We start from the raw sequence: 19,544 nt of genomic DNA, 5'->3' as shown, positions 1-19,544 counted from the left end.
TCTACTTACCACCATATTAGTAGTAGGCACAGTCTGCTTCTAAGGAGGGCACAGTCTTCTTAGAAGTGATCATACCTGGGCAGTTTCTTAGCTCCTCTTACAGTCTTTGCTCAGATTAGAGGAAGGATGAGAATAACAGCATTTCTGGGTGAGTGCTATAGTTACTTAATAGCAGCAGGGTGCTATTTAATGTTATTTAATACGGTGTTTGTGCCGGTGATGGTTACTGAATATTGTGAGAGTATTTTTACTTGTAGCTGCAATGTGGTAACTCATCTGAAGTATGCTTTTCAATGACTGGCTTGAAGCACATCAATGCAATCTGCTTTATGTTACTTGTGATTTTAAGCATGAAAGAATCTTCCGGTATTAAACCTCAGGAAACACATTAGTGATCTTAGCTGGGATAAATCTACTTGTGTTTTTCATTTCAGTCCTATTTCTTCTTAAGAAATTCTCTAGAGCTGCTATTAACACACTGCACAGAGAAATTTTTCCACTGTATGGTATAATACACGAGCTCCTTGATGCTGTGCCAAATCCTGAAGGTCTTGCATAGGCAAACTTCTCTCTGTACCTCATTAAATGTCAGCCTGCTTAAGGAATATATGAGCAAGGAATCGACAGGCTTTGGGGACTTTTTCCTGAAAAATACCAGAAGGGGACAGTCTCAGCATCTTAAAGAATTTCATAGAAGCTGTCTCTTCATCACAGGAGACATCACATTCTATCCAGCAACCTGTTATCAACTGCAAATCAGTTGCTTTTGAGCTTCATATTATGCTGGGCAATTTGTTCATGGCAAATTAATCTATTGGGGTTTTTCTATGTGGTTAAGTCAGCCATCTTTATAACTGGAATATGCTGAGCACAGCTTGGAGCTCTCCCCTTGCTATGTGCATTTATTTGCAGAGTAATGTCTCCATTGGAGATAGCACTTCTGCTGTGAGCTATTTTGCCACAAGACAACATGTTGCAGGGCTGGTGATATTCCGTAGATCCTCTTGTTGGAAAACAAGCTGAGGCCAGAATTTAAAAGGCCAGGAATCCCAATAGTAGGTTGATAAATGGGTGCCTTGTAGGTAATTAAGAGCTCAGGAGAGAATGCATTTTAATAAGAAACCAGGGATGATTGCTACAATTCATTGCTAGAATTCAATCACTCACTGTTGGTGCATATAAAAACTGTTTGAGTCTCACTCTCTGTTCTTTACTTCTTACCCTCAATGGAGGAGGCACTATATTATCTGAGAACAGACAGAACCAGGGAGGAGGAGGAGGTAATTTTTAAAACTTTTGTTTAAAGACCAGGATTGATCCACACATGGGTACCAGTTTCAATTTCTGGCATTGCCAGCAGTTTCTGGAGTATTTTTTAGCAAACTGAGTGCTTTCCCCCCTCCATTACCTCTCACTGCAACTCAGGAAGCTGTGCTTCCTTTCCTTGTGACGGAGGCATGTAGGACTGGCTCATTTTACATAGAGAACATTGATGATGAAAATACTTTTCACATGCTGTCTTTTACTGGGGACAAAGCCTGGCAAGACTGAGCCTGAAGCAACACTGTGCCAGGCACTGTTCCCTTTCTCCCTCTTTGTCCCCAACATCTTATGCTCCTCAACATTTTTTTTCATTATCTACTTAAAAATCAATAACAAAAGGCTGAGGCTGAAGAAACTCCACCTGGGGAACCTAAGGTTGAGGAAACTCCTGCTGCTGTTGCTGCTGTTGTGAAAAAGGAGGCCATCCCTGCTGAGCCAGCAGAGCAGGCTGTGGTGAGTGATCTGTCCTCCATGCCACCTCCCAGGCCTCATCAGAGCCATCTTTTATTATGGTGAATGTGCTTGCTGCATTTCAGCCATCCTTTCAACTGTCATCCTCCATGGCTAGTTTCTCTGGTGCCCAGCTGTGTCACAGCATGCCTCTCCAGCACATCCTCCTTTCAGCCCTAAAATATCATTCCTCTTACGTTTGACATCTTAGACTGAAGATTGACTAAGTAGTTGTGGTTTCACAAGTTCTTTGATGCCAGATGAATTTCAGAAGGGGAAAGAATTGATGCCATTTTTAAATTATGTTATTAGCAGTTTTCGCATTTCATTTCAAGACTAAGCCAGTGTAAATCTTGTATGGTCCTTACTGGAGCATGCTAATCCCAAAAAAAAAATTATTGTAATAGGTCTACACAGCTCACAGTTTTAGAAGCCAATTGTGAGCCGAAGAGGGAACACCAAACACCAGTTTTTGAGACATTTTATGTGTCAGCATTCAGGAAATGAAGAAGAAATTACAGCTCTGTGTGAAGAACAAAGCAGGACATCCAATATCACTGCAAATCAAGAGGTAGTCTGAGACAGTAAGCATGGGGTTTTCCTGCTTACTAACATCCCTTTTTATACAGGTGGCTCAGTTTTTTATCCAACAGAAGTTTCTCTACTACCCACTATTGTCAGAAGGTCTTGGTGGTGGGTGATACCCACAGGCTAAGAAACCCTGGAGGAAAACTGCATCTGTTTTTGTAGTCCTGCTTTCCTCAAGACAATAACATGTTAAAAGGCTCTAATGAGTTGCTGGTAGGATATGAAGACTGCTACTGAAAAACTGCGTGGAAAAAAGGGGTTTTGTTTTGTGGGTCAGTTCCTCTGCCACAGAAGCTGATGGAAGATACATAGTTGTGCTCTTTGTCTATCAAGCATAGTTTGGTGCAATAAGTGTTCTTAGAAGAGGTTTAAGCTTGCTGAGCTGCACTTGCACTTCAGGGCGACACTGTGTCTTCCGCTGCTAAGCAGGGGTGCTGATGCCCAAATGACCATAAAATTAGGCAGTTTTCAGTAAGTACTTGATACACTGTCATATGGATATCAATATTAAGCTAATGTAGATGCAAATTAGTGTTGTAGTTTGGACTTAGGGGGGTCCCTGGGGAGGGTTCCCCGGGAGCCCCCCAGGGCCTTAGGTTCGTTGGTATTTGCAGGCAGGCAAGGAGACTCCAGACGGCTGGTGAGGTGCTGATGAGATGAGGATTTATTTGGAGTTCAACCCCAGGAAGGCAGCATGGTCACTGAGGGAGAGGGGGAAGGAGGGGGAGAGGGAAGGGGAGAGGGAATGGGAGAGGAGCAGGGCCTCCAGAGGCCTCCAGGGCAAAAAGAGAGAGCCCTCTTCGTTTGCACCTTTAACAGGCAGATTCAAAGTGGGCACAGATAGATCTTCAGGCCAATGAGGTTACAGGTAAACGATACTGCAGGGGAGGTTACAGACTTGGGATAAACCATACACTTCAAGGGGTGAGCCAGAGCATACCATTTCAATAAAATGCAATTCCACAAATTCACCCTTTTTTCGTTAAAATGTGAGAAGAGAAATATGACATATGACAATTAACAATTTAAAAATGAAGTAGTAATTACACAGTTTTGCAGCATAAAAACAAATACAATTGCAGTAAGGATTATGTTATACTGTGAACAGTTTATCTGACTTGATGTAATTGCAAGTAACGGGTTATGTGGGTTCATATTGCAAGATTTAAACAAATTTGTTAGCCTTTTCAGCCTGACTGGCTTAATGGTGTCTAGCCTTTTCCAACTGGCTTTTCAGACTACCATAGCCTTCAGTTCTAGGCTATGGCACTGACTTCTGCTCACCCTTACAGCTCTGTAGAAAAATCTGACCTAGCTGTGCCAAAATCTATTAGCAAAACTGATTTCCGTAACAGGACTTTGACTTGTTTTTGCTTAGCAGAGTGTCTTCAGAAACAGCCTTGTCTACAGAGAGTCAAAACTGAACAGCTAAAAAAGCACTTCCAATATTCCAAACCAAACCTGAATTGTCGTGACTTTGACTGTCGACCTTTTGTAGAAAAGGACATGGTGCTGGTAACAAGTAACAAGTACTATTTGGGAGGAGTTTGTTGCTGGTCAGCACATGCAATCATTTGAACACCTAAATGGGTGTCAGATCTGGAAAACCACTGATGCCTATTCTTTTTAATGTCAGGCACCTGCTGCATGTACCACTGGATATGGACCTAAAGTGATTCTGCAAAAAACAAACAAAAAACCAAAACAAACTTTGTGACCCACATCCTTTGAACAGCCCCTTTAAATGACCTGCAGTCCAACATGAGTGGAAGAAATATTTTATGAAGTTTACATTGAGGCCCTGGTAAATTACAGGAGCAGCAGCAGGTGATAATGGAAACAGTTTGAGTCACCGGTGGTAGAAATTTGAGCTTGGTGGGAACTGCAAGGTTGTTTAGTAAACAGTTCTTCAAAGCTGGTGTTTTTATGAGAACACTGGGAGTAAAAGTAAAATTGTCCGTAACAGTTCCAGGATGATGAGGACATATGTAAAGGGTTTTGTTTTAGCATATAAATACTTCTATTTCAAATTATATGTGGCAATATCTTTCCGCCTGATAGATATACTAGCTCATTTAGCCATTCATTTCATTGCATCTCATACGGGGCATGCTTCCATTAGCATGATTAATACCAATTTCTCTGTAGCCATTGCCTCAACATGAATAAGGTGATGACCATATTTCCTTTTTAAACAGGAGAGTGTCGAGACAGGAGATAAAGAGACAACTGAAGTTGCTGAGAAGGAAAGCGAGGTACATATGAATATACTCAAGAATATACTCAATATTTTCAACCATTGCAAAAAAATTGTCATTTTCATGTCATCAATAAGCAGGCCAATACTGCAACTGTGATCTAGCTGTAGTATTTAAGTCTAACACTGCACAGATGTGTCTGCACCAATAGCATATATTCTAGCAGATCACCTCTCATTCAATGCAGGATTTAGCTTATAAACTCTGTTGTAGCAGTATAGAGTGATAGATATTTCAGGGCAGCAAACAAAGAAGCTCCATGGCTGAAGGAGGTATAATGCTGTTTCTCTTGACATTTGGAAATACACGGCATAGATTCCCAGTAGCTTTTACAATTTCTGTATGATTGTTTGCCTAGCCTTTCTGTAAATTTCTTTATTAAAAACTATATGATTAATCATTTCTTTTTCCTAGCACAGTGTGCCCTGAGCTAAAACAAATACTTGGAAATAATCATGTTATGAGCTGGTTTGCTAAAGCACAGTCTAGCATCATTAGATACAGTTAAAATCAAATTACAGAGCAAATTGAAAGCTCAGTGAGATATTTTAGGCTGTGCATATATGGACTTGAATGATTGCGTATTGCTTATATTTCTTTAGGGGTGATAAAAGCACTTACTCTGAATCCTTATAAAGTGAAACTGCAATGTTTTCAAACATGCACAGAGAGCAGCAGAAGAGGAATGGCTGCATGTTAAACCAGGAATAGCAGTAGGGACTGAGAAATAACTCCTAGTTTCTAATCACTCAGGATTTGTATCTCAAGGTGCTAGCAACCTGCTTCTTTGTTGTTACTTTGTTCTCATTTTGGTGCCATGCAAAAAGGTATGAACTGATTTCAGAACATGCTAAGTTCAGCTGTCCAGGCATAGGTTCATTATCCTGCTGTAAAACAGCATTAGGTCTTCTAGAGCCAAGGATTTATCTGTGGCTGTAGGGCATACCAGTGTCACTTGGAAGTGAATTTGGGACTCACTGGTGCTGTATTCCTCACCAGCACTGCCACATTCACATGGAAGCCAGTGGAACTGTATAGGAAGGATGTGCAGAGTGGGAGTGGTAGATCAAGCCCAGCTTGGTGTGGACACAGTGCAAGAGAGTGTTGTGTTGTTCCTCTAGCATTGCCTTGCCACTCCCAACAAGTCTGGTTCAAGAAGAAATACGCAAGAAATGCTTCACAGCTGTGCTAGCACCAAGGCTGTGTCTTTGAAGTCTTCCCCCTTTATTCTGATACTACTTGTTTACTCTCTTATCTGAGAGTGAATTTGCCCATGTTTTCTTTAAAACAGTATTACTGTATGCAGAAGAGCTGCCATAAGAGATGAGGTTATTTGCTAAGCCAATATTTGACTGTTAATGGTGCATGGTCCCTTTGATACTCTGTAAGCTGCATACAAATTCTTCAGAATTTTCCAAGACTTTGCAACTGATGCATTCCCTAAAGCTTGATGATTGGTCTCTCTTGACATTAGCTAGTTTAGCTGAGATTATAACCAACTGTCATAAAAATTACCCATTCCTGTTCTAAATCCAGCCATGGGGCAAGAGCTTCGCCTCTGGAAGATGAGTATATCTCAGGGAGCTCTGCTGGCAGATCCCAGCAGCAGGCTTGGTACCCCTTCTCATCTTCCTGGGCTCGCTACTGCTGAATCTGTGGCACTGCGTTGATCTGAGAGCCGTGTTAATGAGAGTGTGAATCAGCTGCATCCTGGCTAAAGAAGAATTCACATATGTGCAATTAAAGCAGTTGGTGGTTCTATCACACCCCTCATTATACTGGATGATCCTTTCTTTCTCCCTTGTGTGCTTGGTGTAATGGGTCAGCTGTCCAAATTTCAATAATACTGCTAGACATAGCTAATTTGGAATACTATTACACTGCCTGATGTTATTAATTACCTGTATAAAAGAGATTTGTAGGAGTGGTTTTCAGTATGAATCAAGGTGATACAAGTAGCTGTATCTGCAAGAATGTGGTTCAACATAGCTGGGTATGAATTCAACCTCCTGCCTTTTTTTTCTGTATTAATTTCTTCTGTACTATTTGAGGCCAATAGTGAGGTTCATTCTGTGCTATTTCACATGCCTTTTATAAATGCCTTTTTTAATCATCTGGATTTCATTAGTTTTGTATTCTAAGACACAAGAAAAAATGATTGTATGATTTTGAGCTGTGGTATACATTTAGTGATTCATGACTGCAGGCTGTGAGAGTGTCGCTGTGAAGCATTTGTCAGCCAATTCATGTGAATTAGTATTCTCCACCTTAGTAAAATAAAATGGTCTATACAAATCCAAGAAATAGAAAAGTTGTTGATCTTAATCAGAATAGGAAGCAAGACCAATTTCTGCAGCATGCTCTTAGAATTGCATGGTGTAAAATCAATCTGATGTGTACTCTATTCCCACACTTTTCTACTAGCCTCTTCCAGGACTTTAGCATTCATCATTTGTTTGTATATCTTCCTGGATCAAGGCTGCTGAAATTGGTAATGCTATGAGTGGCAGACTTGCATGCCTTATAGGAGAAAATATCAACATCTGACCTTATCTGTTGATGTTACTTGCTCTTACAAAAGAGCATCCTTCAGCAGCAGCAGTTTCAATTTAAATTAAAGTTCCCACGAGATTTCTGTAAATCCATATAATATTTTGTCTTTGTGGATTCCAGGAGGATTTCTTTATCACATCAATTAACAGCAGCAAATAGGAGTAGTGGTGAATATTTAATGTTGCTAAAAAACAATGGCTGAAGAGTGCCCTTGAATGGTTGCTGAGTTCAGGTAGTGGGGTTAGCCTCATCCACAGGGGAAAGATCTAACTGAGGAAACAAAGAGCATCAGAGTGTTCATTGGAGATCAGAGAGATTTCTGCTGTGGCTTGACATTGGTACATTGAGAAGAGTTTTCCTTCAGTGTTTTTTCTTTATTTTTGAGACATGTGCTGTAAGGTAAAAATTCCGTCTTGAAGTTAATTAGATTGAAACTATGAGTTTTGTCATTTACGTTCAACAGTCCAAACCTTAAGATTAATCCATTGTAAGTATATACCCAATATGCTACCATAAGCCGTATATAAAAATGCAAGTGTTAGGGGGATGCATAAATTACAAGTGTCTTGGTTTAAGACAGTTTAAAAGGAGAACACTCTGGAATGACTTGCTTCCCTTTATAGGTTCAACAAATCCCTTTCCACCAATAAGAAAGGAATGAGAGTAGATACAAGTGAAAAAATAACAGTTTGCCTATAAATGAAACAGGAACAGGCAAAAGCTAACAATGAATAACTGCTAGATACAAAATAGCTAAATCTTATGAATAGAGAGAGATCCAAAATGCCAGCAAAAACACCCTTTCCTAAGATAGCGCCCAACAGGGGCAACTGTGTAGTAAAGACAAAGGGACAAGATGGCATCTGATCCCTTCTAGGAAGGCAGGAGCCCATGGAGCAATTCCTGTGGCAGACGAAGACCTGACAGCCCCTCTAGGGTCAGTCCCTTCCTCGCAGCAGGAGACTGTTGGTTTCATATCTTCTCATCTTCATGTTAGAGCTGGGATTAATACACTGGAGTCACAGTTTTGTGTTTGGACTCAGTGTTTATTAATTCTTATCTGTATTACAGCCTCACAAATCATGAGCTCAAACTAGCAAGTTGGAGAATGGAGATAAAATGGATGCCTCTAACTCTTTCCAGGGCTATTTAGGCACTGATCACCCAATAATGAGATTACAGCTATATTATTTATATTTTTGACCCAGTAATGACCACCCAAGGCCCACAATGTGGACTCTTTTCACCCAGTTAGAAAAAAACACCCAAAATCATGAACAAGAAGGTAAAGAAGGACTTAGACTACGCTCAAAGTCCTCCATCTTGCCCCACATATATTACTATATACAAAAATATCAAATCTAAGTTTTTCACCCTGTGAGATCACACAATACTATTCAAACTACACACCCACAACCCCAGTGCTGTCACTCAATTTCAGAAGCCTGTTCCAAGCCTCAAGTCAAATGTGGTACTTGCTTGAGGGTTAGTGTTTTTTAGAACAGAAAACCTGACATTTTTCAGCCTACAGAATTCCAGCAGGAGACAGCAGGGCAGGCAGGGCCAGGCAAAGCAGCTGGGCAGGGGCCACCCATGGCTGACAACCCAGGCCAGTGCCAGGGCTTCTGCACTATTGTCAGCGCGATACCTTGACTGCAGACAGGCACCTGCAGGATTCATCCCAAGGCAGCTCAAAGCCTCTAACTTCAGTCTCTCCAAGACAAGGAAGAAGAAGACAAAAATATGAAGAGAACCCAAAAAGGAAAAAGCCTCTGCTTCAGCAAAGACCAAGCAGCCAGCAAAGCAAAAACCATGCAGCAAAAGGGGACAAGCTGCCTGCTAGAGCAGACTTTAATAATGCCCATAATAGCATCCCACCCCAGTTTTTCCAGCTGCAGGGTCTTAAAGAGACAGTAACAATTTGTCGTGGTTGCAGGGGGGGTGAATTTTTTCCAGGGGGATGTGGGCAGTCCAATCAGTGATCAGCTTTTCTGCTGGCACCTGGATTGGTCACTCGGAGGTTTGGACACGCCTCTGAGGACACAAAGAGTTAAAAGCAGGACCCCCAAGGGGGTTCGGCCTCTTTTCAGATCCCGGTTTCAGCAGAGGGACGTGTCAGGCCTCCTTCCCCTGCCCGGCCACGAGGCTGGGTGGGGGAGGGGAAACACGTGGTTGGCTCAGGTAAGCCGGAGCCCCGGGGGGGGGGGGGGGAAGAGAGGAGACAGGACTGGAACTGAGCTGCCCCGTCCAGGATGGAGGGGTGGAAAACTGTGGAAGTGCCCTCTGTGTGTGCTCACCCCCCTCCACCCCCAAACTCCGGGAGAAGGTGCCGAGCCACGTGGGATTTGCCGAGCCTGGGAGTGCCTCAGCCTGCAGCACCCTGCCGAGAAAAAACTGTTAACCCTTGCTTGGCAGAAAGAAACTTTTCTTAGACATTGATTCTCATGACTGGTGGTTTCGGAGAGAGGGAAGCGGCCTGAGACTGAGATGATAAAGCATGATTGGAAGGAACCCGATAGAAGAATGAGAGGAGTAGCCTTCTGAGCTGGACTTCTCTTGCATAATGTCAGCCATGGACTGAACTTAAGTCTCTTTTGAACATAAACTGCATTTTTGGGTGGATGCAGCTGCCCTTGCTTTTGCTACAGTGATTGGCACTTGAAGAGTGGAGCGAGCAGAGAAAAGAGGGGGAGGGTGAGGTGGTGCCCTCTGCCCTCAGGGCAGACCTGCTCCTGGAACCCCGGCCCCTGGGTAAAAAGGGGGAGAGCTCGGCATGCAGCATCCTTAAAAAGCCCTGTATGTAGTTTTGGCCTATGAGACAGCGGTGAGAGCGCTGGACATAGGAAAAAGAGAGTGTCACCTTAGCAGACTTCTCCGGGCGGTGCCACGGGTGACATGGGAACACATAAGGAGTAGACCTGTGTGTTCTGGAGAACAGTCTGTGGTGCGAGAGAGACTCCTCTCTCCCTTGCTGAATTGAAGATTAGTTTTTTTTGAGTGGTGATTGTTTGATCTAAAACCCAAAGGTTGGTCTGTGAAAAGTGATGGGTGGGGAGGTAGAAACTGGGAGAAGAAATGTTCTAAGAAGTTTTTATTTCTGTCTCTGTGTGTGTTTAAGAGTATTTCTGCCCCTGTTCTTATGTAATTAATAAAGTTTTGGTGGGTTTTTTTTGTTTTCAAGATTTAAGCCTGCTCTGCTCTGTTCCTGATCACATCCCACAGGAGTTGTTAGAGAAAAAACATATATTCATGGGTGCATTAACATCTGGCCAGTGCCAACCCATGACACAATTTGAGAAACAGATAGATAGGGAATACAATAACTTTTTGAGTCTCCCAACAACAACAAGTAACAGTTTCTACTGGATGAAGGATTAAACACTGATGTAGTAGTAGGCAGGTACTTTTCTATGCACCTTTTAAGAGCAGGATTAAATGGTGCATTAACATCTCAACACAGATTGATGAGAAATGATTCAGCCACAGCCAGACTGAATAAGCTTTTATGTATCTTTTTATACTGACATAACGGTAGACCTTTGTGGTTAAATTTTTTCTGATATTTATCCAGATGTAGAATATATTTACTTCTCCTAACATAGCCTGATTTGTAAGAAGGGAATGTGTAATTAAGATTGCAAGATATTTGAAGCCAGGCAAGGTCTGTGGTGAGGTAAGTGACTAGCTAGAAAAGGCTTGAAACCTCTTCCCAAGAACAGATTCCACTAGTGGGGTTTCCTGTGGACCCCTGGACAGTTTGCAAGCTCTTCCTCCTCTGCAGAAACCAGTGGTAAATTTCTTCCACAGTACAGCTGGAAGACAAGGGAGGGAAAACAGTTTTGACAAAGAGTTACTCCATTCATAACACCTGAGGACTCTGCTAGGTGTTGCCTGGTGAAGTTTCATAAATGTCTGTCTCCCACCTGTTAGTCAGCTTCTCTGAACAAGCTTGTTCCCAGCACTGCTCTTCTCCATAAATCGAGAGGAACACCAGTGAACTCAAGACCGTAGGTCAGCATCACACAGAGAGGTCACAGAGCAGAGGCTGGTCCATGTTCTCTCCAGCAAGCATCTGTAACTTGTATCCTGAAAGGTCCCTACCTTCTGTTGTTTTTAGGTGGTACCTGTTGGTGAGAGGACTGTGGAATCAGAAGACAGTGCAGCTGTGGCAGCAGGAGCTGCCACCACTGAGCAGGAGGATGTTGCTGAAGGTGACAAACCTCAGGGAGAAGAAAAAGAGGCTGATATGTCTCAGGTAACTCATATCAGTGCATGGGAGGGTGTGTTAGGCGAATAAGGACAGATTCAGCAGCCCAAATGAGGCAAGGCTACTGCAGCTCTGTCCCCCCAAGTTCAACCAGTACAGGTTCAACCAGAAGCAAGGTTGATGTTCTCTTGGGATGGCCCTAGGAAGGTCTCATACAGGGTATTCTTTCTTCTAAGTCCTTACTTTGGGTTGTGCCTGCCTTCGTGTCTCTGTACTCCCCTAGGCTTATGAAGATGGGACTTGATGGCCCCATGATGGCCCTGTGAGCAGCATAGACAGTATATTGTTTGGGCTGTCCCCCACTATTGTCTCTCTGTGCTCCTCTGTGGAGATAACTTTTATCACGTAACATAGGGCTTTCTGGGAGAGAAATAGGCAGAGAAACAACTGGATTTTTCTTATATCCTGGCATCGTGTCCTATCAATTGCATTACTTTGTTTCCTTTAAGTCATGGCAGTCAAGCCATCTATCCTTATCTGACCTGCTGCCTTTTCCTCTGCAACCTCTGAGGAGCTGGCAAACACCTGCTAGAGCAGACCCTGTACCTGGGCAGCCAGTTACCACCTGTTTTCATTGCATATTCTGCTTCAACTGTGCTCCAAGATAAGATGGTCTCGAAGAGGATAAGTGAACATGTTTTGTTCAGGTTGGGTGCTCCAACAAGTTTTGTTAAATGCTTTTTTTACTGGAATTCATTTTTGGTCAGATGCTACTTAGATATTTTATTTTCTCTGCTCCCAGCTATGTTGCTGTAAATCAGGAGAGATCCCTTCAGTCAAAGAAATAGGTCATTTTTCCTTCCTTTATCAGCTTCTATCTCTATTATCCTGCCAACTTTGATTTCCAAATAAAAACAGTACAGTGAGTACTGGAGCTACTGGCTTCACTGAAGCCTGCTGAAACTAAAGAGCAGAATGAAGGAAAAGGGTCTGGTAATTTCCAGGAACACTAAAAATGAAGCCCAGGCTACCTACAGAGAATTTTTATTGTTTAGTGCAATAATGTGTGAAGTGCGTTTAGGAGGATTAAGGGGAGCAGTGATAACAGGGAGAATATTATTCCTTGACATTCTTGCACAAATACTGTTTTCTGTCTTAAGAATTCATGGCAGAGAATAAAAAGAAATTCTTATAATATGCCCTATGCAAAAACAAACAATAGTGTTTTCCTGCTTGAAATAAAGTACTAAATAGTTTTGCATTTCTTTTCTGAGAGGGATTTGTTTTTTGGTTTGTTGGTTTTTTTTTTTCCAGGAAAGGGTCAGCAGCATCCCTTCAGTAGTAATAGAGCCAGCCTCAAACAATGAGGGGGAGGGAGAAGAGCACGAAGTCATCATGAATGAGTCCAAAGATGCCACAATAGAGATGGGCGCTCAGGTCGCTGACACTTCTCTCAGTGAAACTTCCCAAGCTGGAAATGATCAGAAACCTGCTGAAGAAATCCAGGCTGCACTTTCTCAGGATCAGCCTGTTCCCGCAGAAAATGCAGCTTTAGCAATACCACCTGGTTTTCTCTATAAGGTCTGCTTCTCCATTCTTCTTTTAGATATCTCTAGCTTCTGTGGAAGTGTCTTGTCTGCACAGGTAGTGTCATGATTTCTTGAGGGCAAAGGATTCTTAGTTTATCAGCTATGTGCACACATAAATACATGCAATTACAACTGTAATATTGTATTGTTGCTTTATAAATAAAGTCTGAGGAGATACATTTTCTGCATGCTTGTTGCTGTGCACATCCTTGTGTAGCTGTAAGATTCACTGAAGTACAAGAACTCTTGAAGCTCACCAAATGACTGCTGAAAATTAATATATTGAATAAAACTGCACTGCCACATAATTAATCTGGAATATTGTTGATATATGCTAATGATATATCTGATATGCTAACAATTTATTTGATCTCTAAGCTCCCTTGCAAACCCAAACCATTCTATGATTCTGTGATCATTTTAAAAAATGGCTTTTTTCTGGCCCAAAAATCTGTAGTGGAAGTACTGATTCTGTTGAAACCCATGGCTACAGTTAATGGAAATGAAGCCAAAATGTCATTCAATAACTTTGGTAATAATATAAATTATTAAGGTAATCAAACAAGAAAGTTTAAAGAGGCATAAGAGAAATTCTTTCCTTGGCTGGCAAAAACCCCAGGGTTTCCTGGTTCACAAGGTTCTTTGAAAATATTTTTCATTTAGAATCACTGAGCAGCAGAAAAGCTCCTTGAGGATGAATGAACTTTACATGCTTCCTACTATAATTTGCATAGTTCAGACTAATTAGTCCCGTAGCACTCTCTAAGTATACAACTCTTTTTGATCTATTCTCATTGCTCAATATTTTCTGCAAATTTTGTGGATAACAGTAGGGTAAAGGTAAACAGGATCATGCAACTCAAACATGCTGACACAGTTACTCTTTTGCTTTTCATCCCATGACCTCTCTTGGGTCAGACATAGAAAAGGAAAAGCAGAAGCTTGCAATGTGGTTTTCAATGCCACTTTCTTTTCTAACTGAAGAGTTATCATGGAACTGTCTGTGCTTTGAGAAAATTAGCTATCTTTTAAGGAGATAAAACCATTTACTTAAAATGGTCTGTTCACAATGACATTTTGATCTTGCCAGTGTTTGAATGCTCAGCCATTTGAAAGGCAGATATGTTTGGCATACCCATCTTCTGGTAAGTGGGAGTTCCTTCAAGGGCAGTCATTAAGTAGGGTTCCCACTACTCGCCTCTTTGATCCCTTATTGCAATGGGTACTATATGACTGACTCAAATTTTTATGGATGTTCACAAGAAGAGCAATACAGCAGTGGCCACAAGAGAATGAGAGAATAAAGTTCCTGAGAATCTTTCTCAATTTCATTTGTAAAATCCTACCACCCCTCTCGCAGATCTCGTAATGACAATGGGTAATTTAATAAAGTTCCTTACATGGGAGGAATGACAGTGGCAGGCCTTGTCCAAGAGGCAGGACTTCTGGGGTGTTGCAGTATCATCTGCCCTTGAGATCTTGTAATCTTGAGAAAGGATCTTAAGTTTCTTCTGATAGTCTCAGGAAAGGAAACTATCCTTAAGTTGTTCCTGCTTCTAAGGAACGGCATAAAAAACTGACATGAATCAATGCCTTTATTATCAATTTATGCCAGATCAAAGGAGGTGATTCTGTTCTTGTGTGATCCCACCTGGAGTGCTGCATATGGTTCTGGTGTCCCCAGCATAAGAACAAAACATGGAATTGTTGGAACAAATCCAGAGGAGGGCCACAAGGTTGATAAGAGGACTGAAACCGGTCCACTGCAAACATAGGCTGAAAAAATTGGGGCTGTTCAGTCTGGAGGAGAGAAGGTTCCATGCAGACCTCATGGCAAACATCCAGTATCTGTATGGGACCTATAGGGAAGCTGGGGAGGGACTCTTCATCAGGAACTGTAGTTCCTTGTAGGACAAGGAGTAATGGGTACAAATTGAAAGAAGGGAAATTTGGATTAGATACTAGGAAGAAATTTTTACTGTGAGGGTGGTGAGACACTGGAACAGGTTGCCCAGGGATGTTGTGGATGCCCCAGCCCTGGCAGTGTTCAAAGCCAGGTTGGATAAGGCCTTGAGCAACCTGGTGTGAGGGAAAGTGTCTAACCTAGTGGTTAGGACTAGATGACCCTTAAGGTCCATTACAACCCTTTAGCATTCCATGATTCTATGATAGTTCAAACGTACTTGTCTATAGCCATAGGTTTGCATAAAGACCAATTTTTTTTCAGTACAGATTTAACAGTTAACTTTGTTGAGAAAGTGTCTTCATTTAGATCGCATCTGTATGTGTGGTGTTATTTTCTTCAGGTTGAAGTTCTACATGATTTCGAGGCAGCTAACAGTGATGAGCTTAATTTAAAACGAGGAGATATTGTGCTAGTGATTCCTTCTGAGACCACAGCTGATCAGGTAAAAACATGGGGTTTTTGCTTTTGTTAACATTTTTCTTTGTCTCAACTTTTTTTCTTGCAGATTATAGTTAATGGGACTGTGTATTCAAAATCACGTTACTGTAAGAAAAGACAAAGATTTTGCTTATGCCTTTGTATGTAGTTTCATTTGAGACTAAATGGCACAGCTGACTACACCTGAAGTCACAGATACATGTTATTAGCAGTATCTGACCTCAGCATATTTTTTAGGGTTTGGGGGTTTTTTTGCGACATTGTAGTGGATTTTGTACTTACACACAGGCATGCAAAAGATTTCCTGCAGAGGATGACCTACAAACTCTGTTGCATTGTTCTATATCATCTTGTCTTAACATTCCAGTAGATTTGATTACATGCTCACTAAATGTTCAGAGTTTTTATGTGTGATTTGTAGAAATAATGCAAATTCACCCACAGAGAGCACTGACAATGCACACAAATTGTGTTGTCCTATAACCTAAAGGTGTAGAGATGCTGCTCTGTGTTATGTGCCTCTGATAAAGATAAATTTGCCCCTTGGAAGCCTGAACCTGAATTAAACAACAGTTTAATTTCATTTAAGGCATCTGATTTTGTTCTAACGTTGCATTTTAGGTGAATTTTTAAACAATTCCGTATGTTAAACCAAATTGCAGTGAAGTATGTTGATTTTGGCTGCTGTTTTAAAAGAGAACACTGTACTGTACACTATTAGCGCCAGCCACCCCATGGGCATCTGTTAGTGCCTGTAGTGTTGGTAAGAAGTCTCCCAGTTGATTTGGGGATTGAGAAGTGGGAGACTGGATCCTGCCTGATCAGGCAGCTAAGAGCACTGCTCTGAATGAAGAATATCTCTTAAACAGGCCTAATACTAATGCCCTAAGCACATATGAGTCCTAAGAATTGTGTTTGAAATTGTTTTGCTGATTGATGCTGTTCAAAGGTAGGTAATTATCAGTCCTCTCTGCTGTGCTTTCTTTTAATTCAAGAAAAAAATGCTTGGCTTTTGTGAGTGGTTTTTTTTTACTTATTTCAGAACAAAATATTTATACTACAGCAGGTACATAGCTCTTTTTATTGGAATGAAATCTATTATCCCTACTCAAATTCTGTATGCTGTCTTACCTCACAGGCAGTTCAATTGATTTCATTGTATTTGCAGAATAAGACACTGCTCTAAGGATAGCAAAATATGCTCTAACTTTAGTCTGTTTACGCAAGGATATTAGGTGTTAAATACATGATAATGCTTGGTGAGTCCATAAAGTATATTCCTTCTTCTCATGTGCATTGAAATTCCCATTAGCTTTAATTGAAGTAAATTGTGTGCAGTGATGGAGAAAATCCCTAAAAAACCTTTATATATTTATGTTTCTGAAGCCACTCTTTTCATATATTTATTGCACATTACATATTTCCCCTGTTCATGTCTAACATCACCACAAAGCTAAATACTTTAGTCTTTTGCCAGATACTTTGTTGATTTCTGTAGAGGCTTATCTTTGTTGTTCTTTATTCTCTTTCAAAATTGACCTGTCTAAAGCTGTAATTCCAATACACCTGGTAATATGAACCTCCATTTGAAGCAAACCAGTCCCACCCAGTGTCTTTTCCCATAGTCTTGTGTTTACCCAGTAAAACTATGTTTTCCTTCCTACAGACTATGCTGTGTATGCTAAAGAGCTGCATTTCCTCCATCTCTTAGATATTCCACGTGCTTCAAAAACATGTCCCCACTTAAACATACTCATCCAGTGTCATAGATAACTGAATCCACTTTAATGATGCTAATTTGGGGGCAGACAGCCCCCACCAGCACATGCAGCCAGCCCCCAATCATGACATGATGGTGTATGTGATGATCTGTTCAAGCTATTCTGTCTCCATGTGTACTGTCTGTGCAATAATAATACGCCAACATTAGAAGTTCTGTTTGCCATGGCTTTGCTCCAGATCCTTTTCTTTAAAGGAAAAATATACGGAGTTTCTTAGTTAGTGAGATTAGATTGGTCACTTTTAAAAATACCCAAATTATTTTATTCCAGGTAGAATTTATCACACTTAAGAGAATCCAGTACTTTCCAATAAGAAATCTCTCTTTTGTTTGCTTGGACTGCTGGTGATTTGTTGATATTTTGCTTGTCAAGTCCTGGTTTAGGTTCCAAGAGTTCTTTGAAAAATAATTACATATTTTCCAGAGATAGTAACTCCTGAGACTAGAAGAACTGTTCTTTCTTCTGATTGTTCATACATGAGATAAAAGAGATAAATGAGAGAAAATATATGTCTGGGGAAAAAATTAGGATTCAGAACTGTTCTTCCCCCCACCTAGAACATTAGGTTCAGCCAGGAGTTAGATGGGCTAAAAGCTGTATCGCATGCCTGCAGTCACTTGGTCTCACAGAATTGTGGTCTGGCAGAACAGAGAAAATGGTCTGTGCAAAATTAGAGGCTGCTTTTTAACCAAAACACCAAATCTTTTAGCCATGTTATTCTGAAACATCTTCAGATCTGAAGCTCATAGTGAGGAATGGAGGGAGACCTGAAATTTAAGAGGCTCTGTCTTTTTCTTTGCAGGAGGCTGGCTGGTTGACTGGCATTAAGGAATCCGACTGGCTTCAGTACAGAGATGTAAATAGTTATAAAGGACTTTTCCCAGAGAACTTCACACGCCATCTGGAGTAGTTCTCCCAGGCAGAGAAATGTAGTATGAAGCTCAAGTCAGTAGGTTTTTACCTCTTTGAAACACAGGAGCCCATCTTTTTGTAGTTGAAGCTGTTAATGGTTTACAGACTGGTGCCAGACAAAGCTAGTTGAAACATATCAAACAAGCATGAATGCAAACAGTTACGCTGTAATTTGTGGAGCAGTACATGGGGAAAAAGTCAGATAAAAATGAAATGTCCTTATTGTTCACAAGTATGTGGCGACAGGTTTGTTTGTGCTTCGTCAGAGCTATGGTGATCCTGTATTTGATCCTTTCCCATGAAATCTGAAATTAGCTTCCTTAATACGAAAAACTTAACTTCTCTGCACTAAGTGTATTGTATTCTGTTGCACTGCAGAAGATTTAATTAATTATCCTGTAGTTATAAGGTCAAACTATTATAAGTTTCATGTGTTTAAAAGATAGTTAACAACTGCAACATTTTTCAGTGTTATTTTTGGACATGCATAATATATATACACAAGAGTTTATATGTGTATATATGAGTGCATATGGCTATATATGCATTTACACAACTTCTTTGTAGTTCTTTAGCTGTGTAGTGTCATCCAGTACATGCATTGCTCTTCCACTGTCTGGCATTACAGGAAACAGTTTTGTTCAAAGAAAACTAGCTGCTCCATTGCCAAAACATGATACAATATCTGTGTTCGTAATGTGAAATTTTCATTCTTAGAAGATGAATAACATCATCAAAGCCGCTAACCTTTGAGAAGGCATGGCTCGGTCTCCTCTTCCAGCTGCAGTAGTTACAATGAGATAACCTGGATGGGGGAGTTGTTATGATGCTAATCTATACTTTTTTATTTAATTGGCTGAATACATTTTCGAAAAGAAACAGAACTAATCTCTGAGAATAAATAAACACAATATATTTTCACTATATGTATTTATGCAGTGTACCTTCACAGAACCTTTTAAAGTAAGATATATAATGTATCCTGTATCAAAAAGTCATCTGTAACTTATGTTTTCCAGTGCTGTGTCATTAAAAATAAACTTTTGGTCCAAAGAAGCTGTTTCTTCTGTGGTGCTTTTGAATTTTTATAGGAAGTCCATATAATTTGTACATTGTATTATATAATCTAATCTTAATTTAACACCTCTTTTTCTGAAAGAATACAGCACAACAGGTGCAAGATCTAAATTCTTGATCTCAACCCTAGTTGTGGCCAGAGTTCCAAAAGGTGTTGAACCCCAGCTCAGCATGTCTCTCTGCTGCTCTTCCTGTTCCTTACTCTGACTGTCACCTAGTACCTGTCCACTGAGAAATGGAGCTTGTCTGTGTTTAACCATCACTCAGCTGAAGATCTTTACCTCTTAGTAATTTTTCACTTGTCCACTTTTTTCATGTGGAAAGTAATTTCTCCACAAATCTGCTCCATTGTGTTTGCTGAGGCATGGAAACTGCAAATATTTAGGAACATCTATATTTTCC

The 19,544-nt window shown here is 40.8% G+C and overlaps 1 protein-coding gene across 1 annotated transcript in view; it reads left to right on the top strand.

Moving 5' to 3' along the window:
- The window catches only part of LOC134554516 (amphiphysin), a 58,249-nt gene extending 39,134 nt beyond the window's left edge, over positions 1–19,115 (top strand). Inside the window, exons 16-21 of the mRNA XM_063405106.1 lie at positions 1,663–1,776; positions 4,560–4,616; positions 11,290–11,427; positions 12,694–12,960; positions 15,275–15,376; positions 17,956–19,115. Coding sequence (XP_063261176.1) covers positions 1,663–1,776; positions 4,560–4,616; positions 11,290–11,427; positions 12,694–12,960; positions 15,275–15,376; positions 17,956–18,063 — 786 coding nt within the window. The 3' untranslated portion in view covers positions 18,064–19,115. The remainder of the gene's footprint in view (positions 1–1,662; positions 1,777–4,559; positions 4,617–11,289; positions 11,428–12,693; positions 12,961–15,274; positions 15,377–17,955) is intronic.
- Positions 19,116–19,544: the final 429 nt, after the last annotated feature.

The sequence above is a fragment of the Prinia subflava genome, chromosome 1, assembly GCF_021018805.1.
Source record: "Prinia subflava isolate CZ2003 ecotype Zambia chromosome 1, Cam_Psub_1.2, whole genome shotgun sequence".
Lineage (NCBI taxonomy): Eukaryota > Metazoa > Chordata > Aves > Passeriformes > Cisticolidae > Prinia > Prinia subflava.
This window is presented reverse-complemented; position numbering and strand designations above follow the sequence as displayed.